The sequence below is a fragment of the Mobula hypostoma genome, chromosome 28 (genome assembly GCF_963921235.1).
Source record: "Mobula hypostoma chromosome 28, sMobHyp1.1, whole genome shotgun sequence".
Taxonomy (NCBI): Eukaryota; Metazoa; Chordata; class Chondrichthyes; order Myliobatiformes; family Myliobatidae; genus Mobula; species Mobula hypostoma.
The window spans coordinates 16047720-16067350 of record NC_086124.1 but is presented as its reverse complement, the minus strand read 5'-3'; the positions used below and the strand labels follow the sequence as shown (position 1 = coordinate 16067350).

At 45.2% G+C, this 19631-nt stretch overlaps 2 protein-coding genes and 1 pseudogene across 5 annotated transcripts in view; 1 reads left to right on the top strand and 2 right to left on the bottom strand.

Moving 5' to 3' along the window:
* LOC134338864 (histone H2A type 1-like) overlaps positions 1-19631 on the bottom strand; it is a 597857-nt pseudogene that overhangs the window by 150574 nt on the left and 427652 nt on the right.
* LOC134339082 (histone H2A type 1-like) overlaps positions 1-19631 on the top strand; it is a 318239-nt gene that overhangs the window by 141086 nt on the left and 157522 nt on the right. The window lies entirely within an intron of this gene.
* Positions 1-19631, bottom strand: part of LOC134339080 (immunoglobulin superfamily member 1-like) — a 77229-nt gene that overhangs the window by 45042 nt on the left and 12556 nt on the right. For 3 of the 4 annotated variants that reach the window (XM_063035386.1, XM_063035389.1, XM_063035388.1), the window contains 2 exons: positions 12228-12521; positions 5398-5691 (listed from right to left, as the gene is read on the bottom strand). In XM_063035386.1, coding sequence (XP_062891456.1) covers positions 5398-5691; positions 12228-12521 — 588 coding nt within the window. The remainder of the gene's footprint in view (positions 1-5397; positions 5692-12227; positions 12522-19631) is intronic. The other variant, XM_063035390.1, reaches the window with a different exon arrangement.

Here is a 19631-nt window from a genome sequence, read left to right as displayed (position 1 = left end):
ACCATTTCATTTGCTGAATATTTCTTCTGACGCGACTGAAATGTCTCCAATACCCACATATCCTTTCTCATATTTGCCCTCCAATATTTGATGTCTCCACTGTAGCAAATATCGCGTCTACATCAAATCTACCAGATAGTGCTTCTGATTATAGGGGTTAAATACTACGGATCAGAATAAAAATCGGATTTACTGTGTCATGTGATGCAGGAAAGCAAAGATCACGTGGACAGAATCACTGAGCAGAATATTTCGGATGGCAATTATGAACATTGGATTTAAATTCAGATTATGTGGGAGACTTAATAGGACTAAGGAGTAATTCAGCTAATGAATTGTAACAGCAGTCTGTGTTTCTGTACAATTAGACATATGATTCGACATTGGTTTTGTTGGACAGCCAGAGAGTGGTGCTCGATCATTGCCTCTCTGACATGAGGCCTGTCACTAGTGGCGAGCAGCATGCGTCGGTGCTGGGTACGTTGTTATCATTTATATCAACGATCTGGATGATGCGAGGTAAACGAGATCAGCAATGATGCAGATGACACCGAGATTGGTAGTGCAGTGGTCAACGAGAAGAACTATCATAACATGCAACGGTAAATGGGCCAGCTTGAAAACGGGCTGAAAATGTTAGACGGAATTTTCTGCAGAAGGTAGCAAGTGATGCAGTTCGTTTGGTTTTACACCGTGAACGGGACGTAACTGAAGAATGCGATGGAAGGAACAATATGGGAATACAGGTCCATAATTCACTGAAAGCAGTGTTACAGCTTGAAAGTGTAGGACATGATGTTATTGGCACATTGGCTTTCGTAAGTCAAAAGACTGAGTACTTCAGATAGGATATTATATGGAAGGCGTTTTAGACATTGGTGAAGCTGTCATAAGGGGGCGTTAGGAGCGGATCCAAATGCAAGACACAGACAGTGAAGTACTAGGAACAGAACTATGTTTGTGAAGAAAGCAACGGAAGAAACTACAGTGGACATTGACACAGGCCCTGAATGAGACTAGGATTCAGAGCCTAGACTAGGAACTCGGAACTCCGGAACCAGAGCCTGGACAACGAACCGGAACTTCGGCCTTGGTTGGGACTCGGAACCTGGGTCTTGACTCGGAACCGGATCTCAGGTATTGGCTAGGACTCGGGACTAGGATCTTGGCAAAGGGCAGGGCGTGGTTACAGGACTGGATGTGGAACTCCTGCACAGGACGAGGTACATGGACAGGACGAGAACAGAAAGCCGTGTCTTGGTCTGGATGAGGTACTTGGACGTGGCTTGGAAATGACGAGGTTCTTGGACGCGGCTTGGACAGGACGAGGTTCTTGGACGTGGCTTGGACAGGATGAGAGACTCCTGGACAGGACGAAGGAACTCCAGCACAGAATGATGTAACTCCAGCACAGGTTGAGGTAACTCCAGCACCGGGCTGGGCGAGTAACTCCCGGGGCTGGGCGAGGAATCTCCAGCAGAGTACGAAGAATCTCCAGCACAGGACGAGTAATCTCTAGCACCGGGATGGCCGAGGTACTGCTGGGCTGGGCGAGGAATCTCCAGCACAGGACGAGGAATCTCCAGCACCAGGCTGGGCGAGCTACTCCTGGGATGTGCGAGGAATCTCCTGGGCTGTGCGAGGAATCTCCAGCCCAGGACGTGGCTCTTGATCTATGTCTGGCTCCGCTCTTCGACTCGGCTTGGTTAGGCTCTTGGGTACGGAGCTGGGACTACTTCTTGGAGCGCAGGGCCGGGAACGTTTCTAGGACTCAAGGCCGGAACCCTTTCTTGGATGCAGGGACTGGCCTCTTTCTAGGACACAAGGCCAGGATGACTTCCGAGACACTTGCCGAGGTAAACAGCCGGAGGACTCATGGACTAGACGAGGGACACCTGAACAGGACGAGACCACGAAGACATGACTTGGACAGGACTGGAACATGGCGCCTGGAAAATGGAAAACAGGGACACAGAACACAGAGCCGGGCCTCCTCTTGGGAGCAGGACTTACGGCCGGGGCTTTACACATAGTCGGGACCCCTCCATGGGAACAGGAACGAGGACCGGGACTCTTTTTTTGATACGGATACTGAACACGGGTACACAAAGTGATAGTTCCAAACTAAACGATAGATAGTTCTTTATCTTGGCGTGGCAAGGTTCCGGTCCCACTCCGGCGGTTGAACTTGACGGGGATGCAGCGAGGCTTTAGAAGGAAGGGGAAGGGAACAGTACAGCGAACAATCCCTGGTTTGCCGAGGTACTTATTTGTCAGCCCGAAATGAGAATCAGGTGTCTCAATTAAGGCACCCACCGGAGAAGGGAGAAAACAAGAAAACCCGGATCAAGGATCGAAGGACCGGACCGTGAACCGGAATGCGGACCATGACAGAAGTTTAATTTGAACTTGGCGTGCCAGAAAACAAGAAACTCAAAAGACTACATTAAAAACACCGTCAAACCCCCAATGTGAAGAGAAAAGGAAATAAATCATGCAAACAATAATGCAAGCAAGTAGCTGCGACATGCAACTATTTTGGTAAAACTAGACATAAGAACATATAAGACAGCTGAGCAAATTGAGATCATTCCGCCGATAAGATCTGCTCAACATTCCATCATGGCTGATTTAAAGCATCTAGAATAAGAAATTCATCTTCATCTCTGTTGGAAAGTATCATCGTTCTATCGGAGGCTCTGTCCTCTGTTCCAAGACTCTCACACTATGGGGAACATCATCTCTACATCCAGCCTACGCAGGCTTTTCAAAGTCCAAAGTCTTTTAGTGAGACTGCATAACCTTTTTTTTTTTTTTTTACGCACCAGTGAGTAGGGTCCAGAGCCGTAAACGCTGCGCATACGTTAACCCTTTCATCTACTGAATCATTCTCATGAAACGCCATTTGGATCGTCTCCAAGCCCAGCTCATCCTTTCTCGTATTTGCCATCCAGTCCTATTCTCCCCCACGATAGGAAACATCGTGTCCATATCTAACCTATCAGGACCCGCCTGTGATTATAAGGGGTAAATATTATTGATCATAAAGAGAAAATACGATTTAGTGTGGCTTGTGATGCTGGAAAACAAAGATCAGGATGACAGAAACACCGAAGCAGAAAATGGCAGTTGGCAATTAACGCAGATATTTATGAATATTGTGTTTAAATTTCGAGCACGATGCAGATTTAATATTAAGAGTCAATAAAGTAATGCAGATCATGAATAACGATAGCAGCATTTTTTAAAATTCTCCGGACAAACCAGGACATTAGCTCAAAGTGACAGTGCCAGACAATATAGAGAAGGCTTGACCCAAAAGCAGAGTAGGGGAGACGGTTTGGCAACAAATGAAGTCAGGAGTAATAGACAAGGCACCAAGTGGAGCAAAACAGGAGAGAACAGAAGCTAACACAACAGTCAGCAGGGTAAAGTTTAGGGAGGAAAAGTGAAGACGAGAAAAACCGTTTGAGACTGGATGGTACATGAGTGAAGAAAGACTTTGTGAGATAAGGGATTAATGAGTCTGCAGGTGATGAGCCTGGAACAAGAGGCAGGTGTATCTTATTGGCTGGGTGGAGACTCGGCGCGACTGCATTTGCAGGCTGGGGATGCGAGCACGAGCAGAACTTATAGATCTGGAATGGAAGTGATATAAAGAGCCCATGGAAATCTTTATCAGTCTAGGGTTAGCATACTTATGATCAAACTTGGGAGCCGAACTTCCAGCATTTCTTACGAGAAGACCTCTCCCATAACAATGAAAGCAAGGAGAAAGCAGCGTCGGTTAAGACGTGAAACAGTCTTTGACAAATGCATACATATTCTAATATGCGCATCAATTTGTCCACCGGAGCAACAGCTGCCATGTCACTGGTTCTTAACGCAACAAAGGATCATCTCGACAGGGTATGCGCTACTACTCGGCACTCAACATCATCAACTGCACGACGCTGATCAATAAATTTCAAGACCTTGACCTCAATACCTCATTGTGCAATTGCATCCTCGATTTCCACACTTGGAGATCGCGGTTTGTTCTGATTGGTAACAGTATCTTCCCGATTACCATCTACACAGGTACAGGTGTGTGCTTAGCCTCCCCTGTTCTACTCACTTCATGTTTGTGAATGTATGGATAAGCACAATTTCAATGCAACATTCACGTTTGCTGATGATACCACCGTAGTAGGCCGAATCAAAGCTGGTGACAAATACGCATACAGGACAGAGATTGAAAATCTGGCTAAGCGGTGCCATAGTAACAGACTCTTACAAAATATGATCAAGATTAAGGAGCTGAACATTGACTTTAGGACGGGTAATCCAAGTGTCAATGATCTAGTACTCATCAGACAATCAGAGGTGTAAACGATCAGCAATGTTACATTGCTCAGTGTCATTACTTCGGAAGACCTGTTCTGGTCCGAGCACGTAATTTTAATTATGAGGAAAGCACGGCAGCGCTTCTATGTCTTTTGGATTTTGCGATGATTCGGCATTATATCTGCAACTTCGACGAACTTCTGTAGATGTGTACTGGAGCGTATATTGACTCGTTGCATCGCAGCCTGGTATGGAAGCACAAACTACCTTGAGCGGAAGATCACTTAAAAAGTAATGGATATGGCCCATTCTATCACGGGGAAATTACTCTCCTCCAATACACACATCTCCACGAAGAGCGGTCGCAGGAAAGCAGCATCAATCATCAGTGATGCCGCTCATCAGTGACTTACTTTCTTCTCGCTGCTGCTATCAGGAAGAATGTACAAAACCCTTATGATTCACACCACCAGCTTTAGGAACAGTTATTATCCTTTAGCCATCAGGCTCTTGAACCTAAAGGGAGAACTTCACCCAACTTCACTTGCCCGGACATTGAAATATCCCACAATTTCTAGGCTTTCTTTCAAGGACTCTTCATTTCAGGTTCTCGATATTTATTGCTTATTTATGTATTACTAGTCTTATTTCTTTCCTTTTGTATTTGGAATTGGTTACTATTTGCAGCTAGTTGAGTGCCCACATTGGCGTGGTCTTTCATAAAACCTATTACGATTATTTTTGGACTGCGAATTCGTTGAGTATGCCCGCAATTAAATGTATCACAGTGTTGGATATGGTGACATAAACGTATTTCAACAATAAGCTTACTTCGAACTTTCAACTTTCAATTATGCCCATCATATCTGAATATCTGCAAAATATGATTCGCGACAAAACGGGAAGATTGAAGAGGAGGTATGCTTGGTCGTAGTACACACGTGTCAAATCAAGATGAGTGTGACTAGATATTGTGTTTGCACCACCATAGGCCGCACCTCCCTGTCGAAATACTCGTGCTCCAATAGCATACATTTGTCACCTGGTTGAATAGGAAAACAAAACACTCACCCACCACTGTTATCTCTATCTTGTCGCTTTCTTCTGAGGTAATGCCTCTACCGGACATCGTGCACGTGTATAAACAACTGTATATGCCCGATGCATCACCTCCATTCGCGATGGTGAACGTCGTGCTCTTTCGCTCTGTTGGCGCTTGCTTTATTTCTCGTTGGTTGCTGTACAGGTGAAAGGTGCCAGCGGAACATGCCGGAGCAGTAGTCGCACAAGTTAATTTGACCGGTTCATCTGATAGATAGACTTTATCCGTTCGGTCACTTTTTATTCGAGGTCTCGCTGGCCGAGCTGGAAAGAAGGACATTTAATTGATTCAGACTGTACTCAAGCGTATGGAATCAAAATTCTCACGAACTCCGTGCAAAACCCATTCTGTGCAACTACCTATTTCTCATTCTTAATTCCCATCGTATAATACCGTCCCCACTCCCGTTAATTTGTATATGTAGAAGAGACTTTCGTGGAGACAATAAGTGACGGTTGTCTGTATGATTGAACGAAACATCTACTCGAAAGTTCTGCTAAGTTAAAAGCTGGAACTCCAGGATAATGACCTACACAGTTGCTACCAGTGCCACGAGTTACTCGGCCTGAAATAGGAATACTATACAGCTGAACAGGTGGCTAAGCATTTGTTCAGGAAGGAAGGCGCCCGATGTTTTGATCATTGGCCACTCTTCCAGCGAAGGTGGATCCTGTACAGTAAAGTCAGTTTGCAACTGAACTGGAAGGGGACTAATATCCCAACAGGAAGCTTTGTTCGTGACACAAGGATCCGAGTGTGGGGTCATTGCAGAGAAGAAAGAGGATGGGAACCAGAGGGCCAGAAGAGTTAGAAGAGTTGTTGTAGAGATAGATGTTTTCAGACCTCAGACAAAGTCGTGAACAAAATGTTGAGCATGATGTCAGTAAAATCCTGAGCTGCGTAAACACAATGCCAAAGCAAAAGGTATGATTAAAAAGACAGTTAAATTCAGGGCAGAGATCAACACCTGGAATTATGATTGTATACCCATCAGTGCGAACTGTCTGCAGGCAGGGCAGGACTGGTAGTTCAGTATTCCGGTTTTCTGTTGCTTTTGCCATAGCGGGTGGGATTAAAGGAGGAGAGCTGGTGTTACTAGTCAGAGAAAATGTCACAGAAATGCTGTCAGGATCGACTGCAGAACTTGTTGAATGATACTTTATGGGTGGAACTGCGAAACATCTCACAAAATCAAACAATCTCTTCACGTCCACTCTACATCGGCCATTCAAAGTTCAAAAGCCTTCAATGAGACACCCTGTTTATTCTTTTAAACTCCAGTGAATAGGGACCAGAATCTCAATGGGTGCATATAAATTAACCATTTCATTTGCTGAATATTTCTTCTGACGCGACTGAAATGTCTCCAATACCCACATATCCTTTCTCATATTTGCCCCCCAATATTTGATGTCTCCACTGTAGCAAATATCGCGTCTACATCAAATATACCAGATAGTGCTTCTGATTATAGGGGTTAAATACTACGGATCAGAATAAAAATCGGATTTACTGTGTCATGTGATGCAGGAAAGCAAAGATCACGTGGACAGAATCACTAAGCAGAATATTTCGGATGGCAATTATGAACATTGGATTTAAATTCAGATTATGTGGGAGATTTAATAGGACTAAGGAGTAATTCAGCTAATGAATTGTAACAGCGGTCTGTGTTTCTGTACAATTAGACATATGATTCGACATTGGTTTTGTTGGACAGCCAGAGAGTGGTGCTCGATCATTGCCTCTCTGACATGAGGCCTGTGACTAGTGGCGAGCAGCATGCGTCGGTGCTGGGTACGTTGTTATCATTTATATCAACGATCTGGATGATGCGAGGTAAACGAGATCAGCAATGATGCAGATGACACCGAGATTGGTAGTGCAGTGGTCAACGAGAAGAACTATCATAACATGCAACGGTAAATGGGCCAGCTTGAAAACGGGCTGAAAATGTTAGACGGAATTTTCTGCAGCAAATAGCAAGTGATGCAGTTCGATAGGTTTTACACAGTGAACGGGAGGTAACTGAAGAATGCGATGGAAGGAACAATATGGGAATACAGGTCCATAATTCACTGAAAGCAGTGTTACAGCTTGAAAGCGTAGGACATGATGTTATTGGCACATTGGCTTTCGTAAGTCAAAAGACTGAGTACTTCAGATAGGATATTATATGGAAGGCATTTTAGACATTGGTGAAGCTGTCATAAGGGGGCGTTAGGAGCGGATCCAAATGCAAGACACAGACAGTGAAGTACTAGGAACAGAACTATGTTTGTGAAGAAAGCAACGGAAGAAACTACACTGGACATTGACACAGGCCCTGAACGAGACTACGATTCAGAGCCTAGTCTAGGAACTCGGAACTCCGGAACCAGAGCCTGGACAACGAACCGGAACTTCGGCCTTGGTTGGGACTCGGAACCTGGGTCTTGACTCGGAATCGGATCCCAGGTATTGGGTAGGACTCGGGACTAGGATCTTGGCAAAGGGCAGGGCGTGGTTACCGGACTGGATGTGGAACTCCTGCACAGGACGAGGTACATGGACAGGACGAGAACAGAAAGCCGTGCCTTGTTCTGGATGAGGTACTTGGACGTGGCTTGGAAATGACGAGGTTCTTGGACGCGGCTTGGACAGGACGAGGTTCTTGGACGTGGCTTGGACAGGATGAGAGACTCCTGGACAGGACGAAGGAACTCCAGCACAGGTTGAGGTAACTCCAGCACCGGGCTGGGCGAGTAACTCCCGGGGCTGGGCAAGGAATCTCCAGCAGAGTACGAAGAATCTCCAGCACAGGACGAGTAATCTCTAGCACCGGGATGGCCGAGGTACTGCTGGGCTGGGCGAGGAATCTCCAGCACAGGACGAGGAATCTCCAGCACCAGGCTGGGCGAGGTACTCCTGGGCTGTGCGAGGAATCTCCAGCCCAGGACGTGGCTCTTGATCTATGTCTGGCTCCGCTCTTCGACTCGGCTTGGTTAGGCTCTTGGGTACGGAGCCGGGACTACTTCTTGGAGCGCAGGGCCGGGAACGTTTCTAGGACTCAAGGCCGGAACCCTTTCTTGGATGCAGGGACTGGCCTCTTTCTAGGACACAAGGCCAGGATGATTTCCGAGACACTTGCCGAGGTAAACAGCCGAAGGACTCATGGACTGGACGAGGGACACCTGAACAGGACGAGACCACGAAGACATGACTTGGACAGGACTGGAACATGGCGCCTGGAAAATGGAAAACAGGGACACAGGACACAGAGCCGGGACTTCTCTTGGGAGCAGGACTTACGGCCGGGGCTTTACACATAGTCGGGACCCCTCCATGGGAACAGGAACGAGGACCGGGACTCTTTTTTTGATTCGGATACTGAACACGGGTACGCAAAGTGATAGTTCCAAACTAAACGATAGATAGTTCTTTATCTTGGCGTGGCAAGGTTCCGGTCCCACTCCGGCGGTTGAACTTGACGGGGATGCAGCGAGGCTTTAGAAGGAAGGGGAAGGGAACAGTACAGCGAACAATCCCTGGTTTGCCGAGGTACTTATTTGTCAGCCCGAAACGAGAATCAGGTGTCTCAATTAAGGCACCCAACAGAACAAGGGAGAAAACAAGAAAACCCGGATCAAGGATCGAAGGACCGGACCGTGAACCGGAATGCGGACCATGACAGAAGTTTAATTTGAATTTGGCGTGCCAGAAAACAAGAAACCCAAAAGACTACATTAAAAACACCGTCAAACCCCCAATGTGAAGAGAAAAGGAAATAAATCATGCAAACAATAATGCAAGCAAGTAGCTGCGACATGCAACTATTTTGGTAAAACTAGACATAAGAACATATAAGACAGCTGAGCAAATTGAGATCATTCCGCCGATAAGATCTGCTCAACCATTCCATCATGGCTGATTTATTATCCTTCTTAACCCTGTTCTTCTGGTTTTCAACACGCTACCTTTGACTCCCATACTGATGATGAACCTATCGTTTCCATTTAAATATACCCAGTGACGGCCTCCAGATACTACTGTGGAAATGAATACCACATTCATCTAGAATAAGAAATTCATCTTCATCTCTGTTGGAAAGGATCATCCTTCTATCGGAGGCTCTGTCCTCTGTTCCAAGACTCTCACACTATGGGGAACATCATCTCTACATCCAGCCTACGCAGGCCTTTCAAAGTCCAAAGTCTTTTAGTGAGACTGCATAACCTTTTTTTTTTACGCACCAGTGAGTAGGGTCCAGAGCCGTAAACGCTGCGCATACGTTAACCCTTTCATCTGCTGAATCATTCTCATGAAACGCCATTTGGATCGTCTCCAAGCCCAGCTCATCCTTTCTCGTATTTGCCCTCCAGTACTATTCTCCCCCACGATAGGAAACATCGTGTCCATATCTAACCTATCAGGACCCGCCTGTGATTATAAGGGGTAAATATTATTGATCATAAAGAGAAAATACGATTTAGTGTGGCTTGTGATGCTGGAAAACAAAGATCAGGATGACAGAAACACCGAAGCAGAAAAGGGCAGTTGGCAATTAACGCAGATATTTATGAATATTGTGTTTAAATTTCGAGCACGATGCAGATTTAATATTAAGAGTCAATAAAGTAATGCAGATCATGAATAACGATAGCAGCATTTTTTAAAATTCTCCGGACAAACCAGGACATTAGCTCAAAGTGACAGTGCCAGACAATATAGAGAAGGCTTGACCCAAAAGCAGAGTAGGGGAGACGGTTTGGCAACAAATGAAGTCAGGAGTAATAGACAAGGCACCAAGTGGAGCAAAACAGGAGAGAACAGAAGCTAACACAACAGGCAGCAGGGTAAAGTTTAGGGAGGAAAAGTGAAGACGAGAAAAACCGTTTGAAACTGGATGGTACATCAGTCAAGAAAGACTTTGTGAGATAAGGGATTAATGAGGCTGCAGGTGATGAGCCTGGAACAAGAGGCAGGTGTATCTTATTGGCTGGGTGGAGACTCGGCGCGACTGCATTTGCAGGCTGGGGATGCGAGCACGAGCAGAACTTATAGATCTGGAATGGAAGTGATATAAAGAGCCCATGGAAATCTTTATCAGTCTTCGGTTAGCATACTTATGATCAAACTTGGGAGCCGAACTTCCAGCATTTCTTACGAGAAGACCTCTCCCATAACAATGAAAGCAAGGAGAAAGCAGCGGCGGTTAAGACGTGAAACAGTCTTTGACAAATGCATACATATTCTAATATGCGCCTCAATTTGCCCACCGGAGCAACAGCTGCCATGTCACTGGTTCTTAACGCAACAGAGAATCATCTCGACATGCGCTACTACTCGGCACTCAACATCATCAACCGCACGACGCTAATCAATAAATTTCAAGACCTTGACCTCAATACCTCATTGTGCATTTGCATCCTCGATTTCCACACTTGGAGATCCCGATTTGTTCTGATTGCTAACATTATCTTCCCGATTACCATCTACACAGGTACAGGTGTGTGCTTAGCCTCCCCTGCTCTACTCATTTCATGCTTGTGAATGTTAGGATAACCACAATTTCAATGCAACGTTCACGTTTGCTGATGATACCACCGTAGTAGGCCGAATCAAAGCTGGTGACAAATACACATACAGGACAGAGATTGAAAATCTGGCTAAACGGGGCCATAGTAACAGACTCTCACAAAATATGATCAAGATTAAGGAGCTGAACATTGACTTTAGGACGGGTAATCCAAGTGTCAATGATCTCGTACTCATCAGACAATCAGAGGTGTAAACGATCAGCAATGTTACATTGCTCAGTGTCATTACTTCGGAAGACCTGTTCTGGTCCGAGCACGTAATTTTAATTATGGGGAAAGCACGGCAGCGCTTCTATGTCTTTTGGATTTTGCGATGATTCAGCATTACATCTGCAAATTCGACGAACTTCTGTAGATGTGTACTGGAGTGTATATTGACTCGTTGCATCGCAGCCTGGTATGGAAGCACAAACTACCTTGAGCGGAAGATCACTTAAAAAGTAATGGATATGGCCCATTCTATCACGGGGAAATTACTCTCCTCCAATACACACATCTCCACGAAGAGCGGTCGCAGGAAAGCAGCATCAATCATCAGTGATGCCGCTCATCAGTGACTTACTTTCTTCTCGCTGCTGCTATCAGGAAGAATGTACAAAACCCTTATGATTCACACCACCAGCTTTAGGAACAGTTATTATCCTTTAGCCATCAGGCTCTTGAACCTAAAGGGAGAACTTCACCCAACTTCACTTGCCCGGACATTGAAATATCCCACAATTTCTAGGCTTTCTTTCAAGGACTCTTCATTTCAGGTTCTCGATATTTATTGCTTATTTATGTATTACTAGTCTTATTTCTTTCCTTTCGTATTTGGAATTTGTTACTATTTGCACCTAGTTGAGTGCCAACATTGGCGTGGTCTTTCATAAAACCTATTACGATTATTTTTGGACTGCGAATTCGTTGAGTATGCCCGCAATTAAATGTATCACAGGGTTGGATATGGTGACATAAACGTATTTCAACAATAAACTTACTTCGAACTTTCAACTTTCTATTGTGCCCATCATATCTGAATATCTGCAAAATATGATTCGCGACAAAACGGGAAGATTGAAGAGGAGGTATGCTTGGTCGTAGTACACACGTGTCAAACCAAGATGAGTGTGACTAGATATTGTGTTTGCACCACCATAGGCCGCACCTCCCTGTCGAAATACTCGTGCTCCAATAGCATACATTTGTCACCTGGTTGAATAGGAAAACAAAACACTCACCCACCACTGTTATCTCTATCTTGTCGCTTTCTTCTGAGGTAATGTCTCTACCAGACACCGTGCACGTGTATAAACAACTGTATATGCCTGATGCATCACCTCCATTCGCGATGGTGAACGTCGCGCTCTTTCGCTCTGTTGGCGCTTGCTCTATTTCTCGTTGGTTGCTGTACAGGTGAAAGGTGCCAGCGGAACATGCCGGAGCAGTAGTCGCACAAGTTAATTTGACCGGTTCATCTGATAGATAGACGTTATCCGTTCGGTCACTTTTTATTCGAGGTCTCGCTGGCCAAGCTGGAAAGAAGGACATTTAATTGATTCAGACTGTACTCAAGCGTATGGAATCAAAATTCTCACTAACTCCGTGCAAATCCCATTCTGTGCAACTACCTATTTCTTATTCTTAATTCCCATCGTATAATACCGTCCCCACCCCCGTTAATTTGTATATGTAGAAGAGACTTTCGTGGAGACAATAAGTGACGGTTGTCTGTATGATTGAACGAAGGATCTACTGGAAAGTTATGCTAAGTTAAAAGCTGGAACTCCAGGATAATGACCTACACGGTTGCTACTAGTGCCATGAGTTACTCGGCCTGAAATAGGAATACTATACAGTTGAACATGTGGCTAAGGATTTGTCAGGGAAGAAGGCACCAGATGTTTGGATCATTGGCCACTCTTCCAGCGAAGGTGGATCCTGTACAGTAAAAACAGTTTGCAACTGAACTGGAAGGGGACTAATATCCCAACAGGAAGCTTTGCTCGTGCTGCAAGGATCCGAGGGTGGGATCCATCCAGAGAAGCAAGAAGATGGATACCAGAGGACCAGAAGAGTTCGTAGAATTGTTGGAGAGATAGATACTGTTAGATCTCAGACGAATTCAGAAATCAAACTGTTGAGCACTATGCCAGTAAAATCCAGAGCTGCGTAAACGTTAAGCCAAAGCAAGAGGTATGGTTGAAAAGACAATTGAATTCAGGGCATAGGTCAACATCTGGAATTATGATAGTATACCCATCAGTGCGATCTGGCTGTAGGAGGAGCAGGACTGACAGCTCAGTATTGTGATTGTCCTTTGTTCCAGACACACCATAGCCGGTGGGATTAAAAGAGGAGCGCTGGTGTTTCTAGTCAGAGAAAATGTCACAGCAATGCTGTCAGGGCAGATTTCAGAACTTGTTGAATGATAATTCATGGGTGGAACTGCGAAACATCCCACTAAATGAAACAATCTCTTCACGTCCACATTACGTTGGCCATTCAAAGTTCAAAAGCTTTCAATGAGACCCCCAGTTATTCTTTTAAACTTCAGTGAATGGGCACCAGAATCTCAATGGGTGCATATAATATTAAACATTTCGTTTGCTGAATCTCTCTTGTGACGCGACTGAAATGTCTCCAATTCCCACACATCCTTTCTCATATTTGCCCTCTAGTATTCGATGTCTCCACTGTAGCAAACATGGTGTCTACATCCACTCTACCAGAAGGACTTCTGATTATAGGGGTTAAATACTACGGAACAGAATAAAAATCGGAGTCAGTGTCTCATGTGATCACGTGGACAGAAACGCCGAAGCAGAACATTTCGGATTGCAATTATGAACATTGGTTTTAAATTCAGAGTATGTGCGATATTTAATAGGACCACGCTATAAAGCAGTAATTCAGCTAATGAGCAGCGATAGCAGTATGCGTTTCTGTACAGTTGGACGTATGATTAGACATTCGCTTTGTTGGACAGCCAGAGAGTGGTAGTGAATCATTGCCTCTCTGACTGGAGGCCTGTGACTAGCGGCGAGCAGCATTCGTCGGTGCTGGGTATGTTGTTATCACATATATCAACGATCTGGATGATACGAGGTGAACTAGATCAGCAATGTTGCGGATGACACCGAGATTGGTAGTGTAGTGGTCAACGAGAAGGACTAACATATCATGCAACGGTATCTGGACTAGCTAGAAAAATGGACTGCAAATGTGAGACGGAATTTTGTGCAGAAAACTGCACGTGATGCAGTTCAATAGGTTTTACACAGTGAACGGGAGGTAACCGAGGAATGCGATGGAAGGAACATTATGAGAATACAGGTCCATAATTCACTGAAAGCAGCGTTACAGCTTGAAAGCGTAGGGCATGATGATATTGGCACATTGGCTTTCATAATTAAAAAGACTGAGTACTTGAGATAGGATATTATATGGAAGTCGTTTTGGACATTGGTGAATCTGTCACAAAGCAGCGCTGGGAGCTGTCCCAAATGCAAGGCACAGACACTGAAATACTAGGAACAGGAATAGGTTTGTCGAGAAAGCACGGGAAGAAACGATGCTGGACATACGATACAGGCCCTGAACGAGAGTAGGAGACAGGGCCTGGTCTAGGAACTCGGAACTTTGGAACCAGAGCCCGGACAACAACCCGGAAATTCGGTCTTGGTTGGGACTCGGAACCTGGGTCTTAACTCGGAACCTGGGTCTTAACTCGGAACCGGATCCCGTGTATTGGCTTGGACTCGGCACTAGGATCTTGGCAAGGGCAGGACGTGGTTAGGGGACTGGACGTGGAACTTCTGCACAGGACGAGGCACACGGACAGAACGAGATCACAAAGCCGTGGCTTGAACTGGACGAGGTACTTGGACGTGGCTTGGACAGGACGACGTACTTGAACGTGGCTCGGACAGGACGAGAGACTCCTGGACAGGACGAGGGAACACCAGCACAGGATGAGGGAACACCAGCAAAGGATGAGGGAACTCCAGCATAGGACAAGTGAACAGCAGCATCGGGCTGGGCGAGTTACTCCTGGGGCTGGGCGAGGGATCTCCAGCACAGGACGAGGAATTTCCAGCAGCAGGCTGGGTGAGGTACTCCTGCACTGTGCGAGGAATCTCCTGGGCTGGGCGAGGTAAGTCCAGCACAGTACGGGTCTCTTGATCTAGATTTGGTTCGGCTTTTGGACTTGGCTTGGTTAGGCTCATGGGTACGGAGCGGGACTCCTCCTTGGAGCGCAGGACCAGGAACCTTTCTTGGACGCAGGGCCGGAACCATTTCTAGTACTCAGGGCCAGGGCTCTTTCTCGGACACAAGGCCAGGATGATTGCCGAGGACACTTGCCGAGGTAAACTGCCGAGGGACTCCTGTACTGGACGAAGGACACCTGAACAGGACGAGACGACAAGTCTTGACTTGGACAGGACTGGAACAAGGCGCCTGGAACTTGGAACATGGGAACACAGAACACAGAGCCGGTACCCCTCAATGGGAACAGGACAGAGGACCGGGACTCTTTTTTGACGTGGACACTAATCACGGGGACACAAAGAGATAGTTCCAAACTAAACGATAGATAGTTCCTTATCTTGGCGTGGCAAGGCTCCGGTCCCACTCCGGCGGTTGAACTTGACGGGGATGCAGGCGAGGCTTCAGAAGGAAGGGGAAGGGAACAGTACAGCGAATAATCCCTGGTTTGCCGAGGTACTTATGTGCCAGCCCGAAATGAGAAACAGGTGTCTCAATTAGGGCACCCAACAGAACAAGGGAGAAAACAGGAAATACCGGAGCAAGGATCGAAGTAGCGGACCGTGAACCGGAATGCGGGCCATGACAGAAGTTTAATTTGGAGTTGGTGTGCCAGAGGGCAAGAAACCCAAAAGAATACATTAAAAAAGACCGTCAAAGCGCCTGTGTGCAGAGAGAAGGAAATAAATCATGCGAACAATAATGCAAGAAATAGCTGCGACATGCAACTATTTTGGTAAACCTAGACATAAGAACATAAACCATAGGAGCAAACTGAGATCATTCCGCCTGTAAGGTCCGCTCCACCATTCCATCCTGGCTGATTTATTATCCTTCTTAACCCTGTAATCCTTGTTTTCCACACGCTACCTTTGACTGCCATACTAATAATGAACCTATCGTTTCCATTTAAATATAGCCAAAGACGGCCTCCAGAGACAACTGTGGAAATGAATACCACATCCATCACCCTCTAGAAGAAGAAATTCCTCCTCATCTCTGTTCGAAATGACCATCCTTCGACCCGAGGCTGTGTCCTCTGTTCCAAGACTCTCACAATATGGGGAACATCATCTCTACATCCAGTCTACGCAGGCCTTTCAAAGTCCAAGTTCTTTTAATGAGACTGCATAACCTTTATTTTTTTTTTTTACGCACCAGCGAGTAGCGTCCAGAGCCGCAAACGCTGCGTATACATTAACCCTTTCACATGCTGAATCTTTCCCTTGAAACGTCATTGGATCGTCTCCAATCCCAGCTCATCCTTTCTCATATTTGGCCTCCATTCCTAGACTCCCCCACTAGAGGAAAGACCGTCTCCATATCAAATCTATCAGAACGCCCCTGTGATTATAAGGGGTAAATACTCTCGTTCATACAGAAAAAATACGATTTAGTGTGGCTTGGGATGCTGGAAAACGACGATCACGACGACAGAAACACCGAAGCAGAAAAATTGCCGATGGCAATTAACGCAGATATTAATGAATATTGGGTTTAAATTCCGAGCATATGGGAGATTTAATATGAATAGCCTATAAAGGGATAATGCAGCTCATGAATAGCGATAGCAGCTTTTTTATAATTCTCCGGACAAACCAGGACATTAGCTCAAAGTAACACTATCAGAAAATATAGAGAAGGCTTGACCCAAAAGCGAAGTAGGGGAGACGGTTTGGCACAAATGAAATTAGTAGTAATAGATAAGGCACCAATGGGAACAAAACAGGAGAGAACAGAAACTAAACACAACAGGCAGCAGGGTAAGCTTTAGGGCGGAAGAGAGAAGACGAGAAAAACCGTCTTGAAGCTGGATGGTATATGAGTGACGAAGGACTTCGGGAGATAAGGGATTAATTAGGCTGCAGGTGATGAACCTGGAACGAGTGACAGGTGAATCCTATTGGCTGGGTGAGACTGGGCGCGATCTTCATTTGCAGGCTAGAGAACGCGAGCACGAGCGTACCTTATAGATATGGCATGGAAATGATTAAAATAGCCCGTGGAAATCTTTAGCAGTCTTGGTTTACGCGTGCCTTTCATTAAAGTCCGGAAAAAAAATACCACGACTTATATATGTTGAAATTTGGTAGCTGATCTTCCAGCATTTCCCACAAGAAGACCGGTCCAATAACAATAAAAGCAAGAGAAGGTAGCGACGGTTACGAGTTGAGATATTCTATTGCAACTGCATATTTATTCTAATATGCGCCATGTCACTGGTTCTTAGAGCAATGGTTAGGCAAAGCATTCATGCTACAATCAAGTTTGCTGACAATACCACTGTCGTCGTCCGAATCTAAGGTGGTGACAAATATGCATACAGGACAAAAATTGCAACTGTAGCTGAGGTGTGCCATAGTAACGAACACTTACAAAGCATTCTCTTTATTTTTTTGCTTACTCCTGAGGATATCTTTCTACCGGACGCTGTGCACGTGTAAACGCTCGATGCATCACCTCCACTTGCAATGGTGAACGTCGCCCTGCCTCACTGTGACGGTTTTTCATTTACTGGTTGTCGGTTATTGTACAGGTGAAAGATGCCATCGGAATGTACCGAACCAGTTATCCAACTAGTTAACTTGATCCATTCAGCTGAGACATAGACTTTATCCTCTGAAATGTCTCCAATACCAGCACATGCTTTCTCATATTTGCCCTCTAATCATAGCTGCCTCCACTGTAGCAAATATCGTGTCTACATCTACTCTGCCAGAAGGTGCTTGTAATTATATGGGTTAATTGCTACTGATGGAAACAAAAATCGGATTTAGTGTGGCAGGTGATGCAGGAAAACAAAGATCAGAAGAACAGAAACACCGAAGCAGAACACTGCGGATGGCAATTAATGCTAAGGTTTATGACTATTAGATTTAAATTCGGAGCATGAGGAAGACTTAACATGACTAGTCCATAAAGGAGTAACGCAGCTTATGAATACCGATAGCAGTTTTCTGTTTACAATTCTCGGAACAAACTAGGAAATTAGCCTTAGTGTGAGAAAATATTGAGAACGCTTGACACAAAAGCAGAAGAGGTCGATGTTTTAGCAATAAACAAAATCTTTAGTAATAGACAAGCCACCAGGAGGCACTAAACATAGGGAGCAGGCTAAACTTCCGGCAGGATGAGTTAAGATGAAGAGCAATTGTTTGAATCAGGACGGCTTGATGTGTAAGGAGGGACTGTGGGTGATAAGGGATTAAATAGGCTGCAGGTGATGAGTATGAAACAAGTGGCAGATGAATTCTGTTAGCTGGATGGAGACTGTGAGGGGTCTGTCAAGTTTGCTGACCATACCACTGTCGAAGGCGGAATGAATGGTGCTGACGTGTCAGCAAGCAGAAGAGAGATTCAGTACCTGTCAGACAGTTGCCATGACAACAATCTCTTACACAATGTGATCAAGATTAAAGAGCTGATTTTTGACTTCAAGAGTGGGATACCAGACGTCTATGAGCCAGTCTTCATCAGACGATCAGAGCTGGAAAGGGTCAGCAATTTTATATTGCTCAGTCTTTTTCTTTCAGAGTACCTGTTCTAGGCCTCGCGCGTAAATGTAATTATGAAGAGGGCACTCACTGCAGCGCCGCTACTTCACTTGGAGTTCACAAAGTTTTGCGTAACATTTAGTGGCTAGTGAGTCTTTATGGATGGAACTGAGGAATAAGAAAACTATGGCCACATTAACAGGACTATATTACAGACCAACCGATTTAGAGGAACATATTTGTAGAGAGATCGCAGACTGTTCTGAGAAACATTACCTTGTTATCGGACATGGTTTTACCTTTTCACAAATTGACGGGGAACTCCATTCTGTAAAATGACTAGATGGGAAATGTTTGTGGTATGTGTTCGCGAATGTTACCTGAATCAGTGCGTAGAAGTCTCAGCAAAAGACTGTGCGATCTGCTATAAGGGAATGAAATCGGGCAGGTGACAAAGGGTTGTGTAGGCGAACACGTTTCATCTCGTGATCACATTGCATTAGTTTCAGAGTAAATTTGAAAAAAAAAGATGGACCTAGTCAACGGGTTGAGATTCTGAGTTGCATAAAGGCCAATTTTGATTGTATCAGCAACAATCTGGCAAAAGTTGATTAGGGCAGACTGTTTTCTGGCAAAGATGTACATGGTAAGCAGGAAGTCTTCACAACTGAAAATCTGAGAGCACAAAGACTGCATGTGCCTGTCAGAATAAAAGGTAATGATAACAGGAGCAGGTAAAGAAAACGTGTGGATAAACAAAATATATTGAGATCCTGGTAAAGGAACAGAGGAGGCTGCATTGCAGGTATAGGTAGATACGAAGAAACGAGTTGCTTCTGGAGCACAAGAAATGCAAGAAGACAGTTACAGAACCTGGAACGC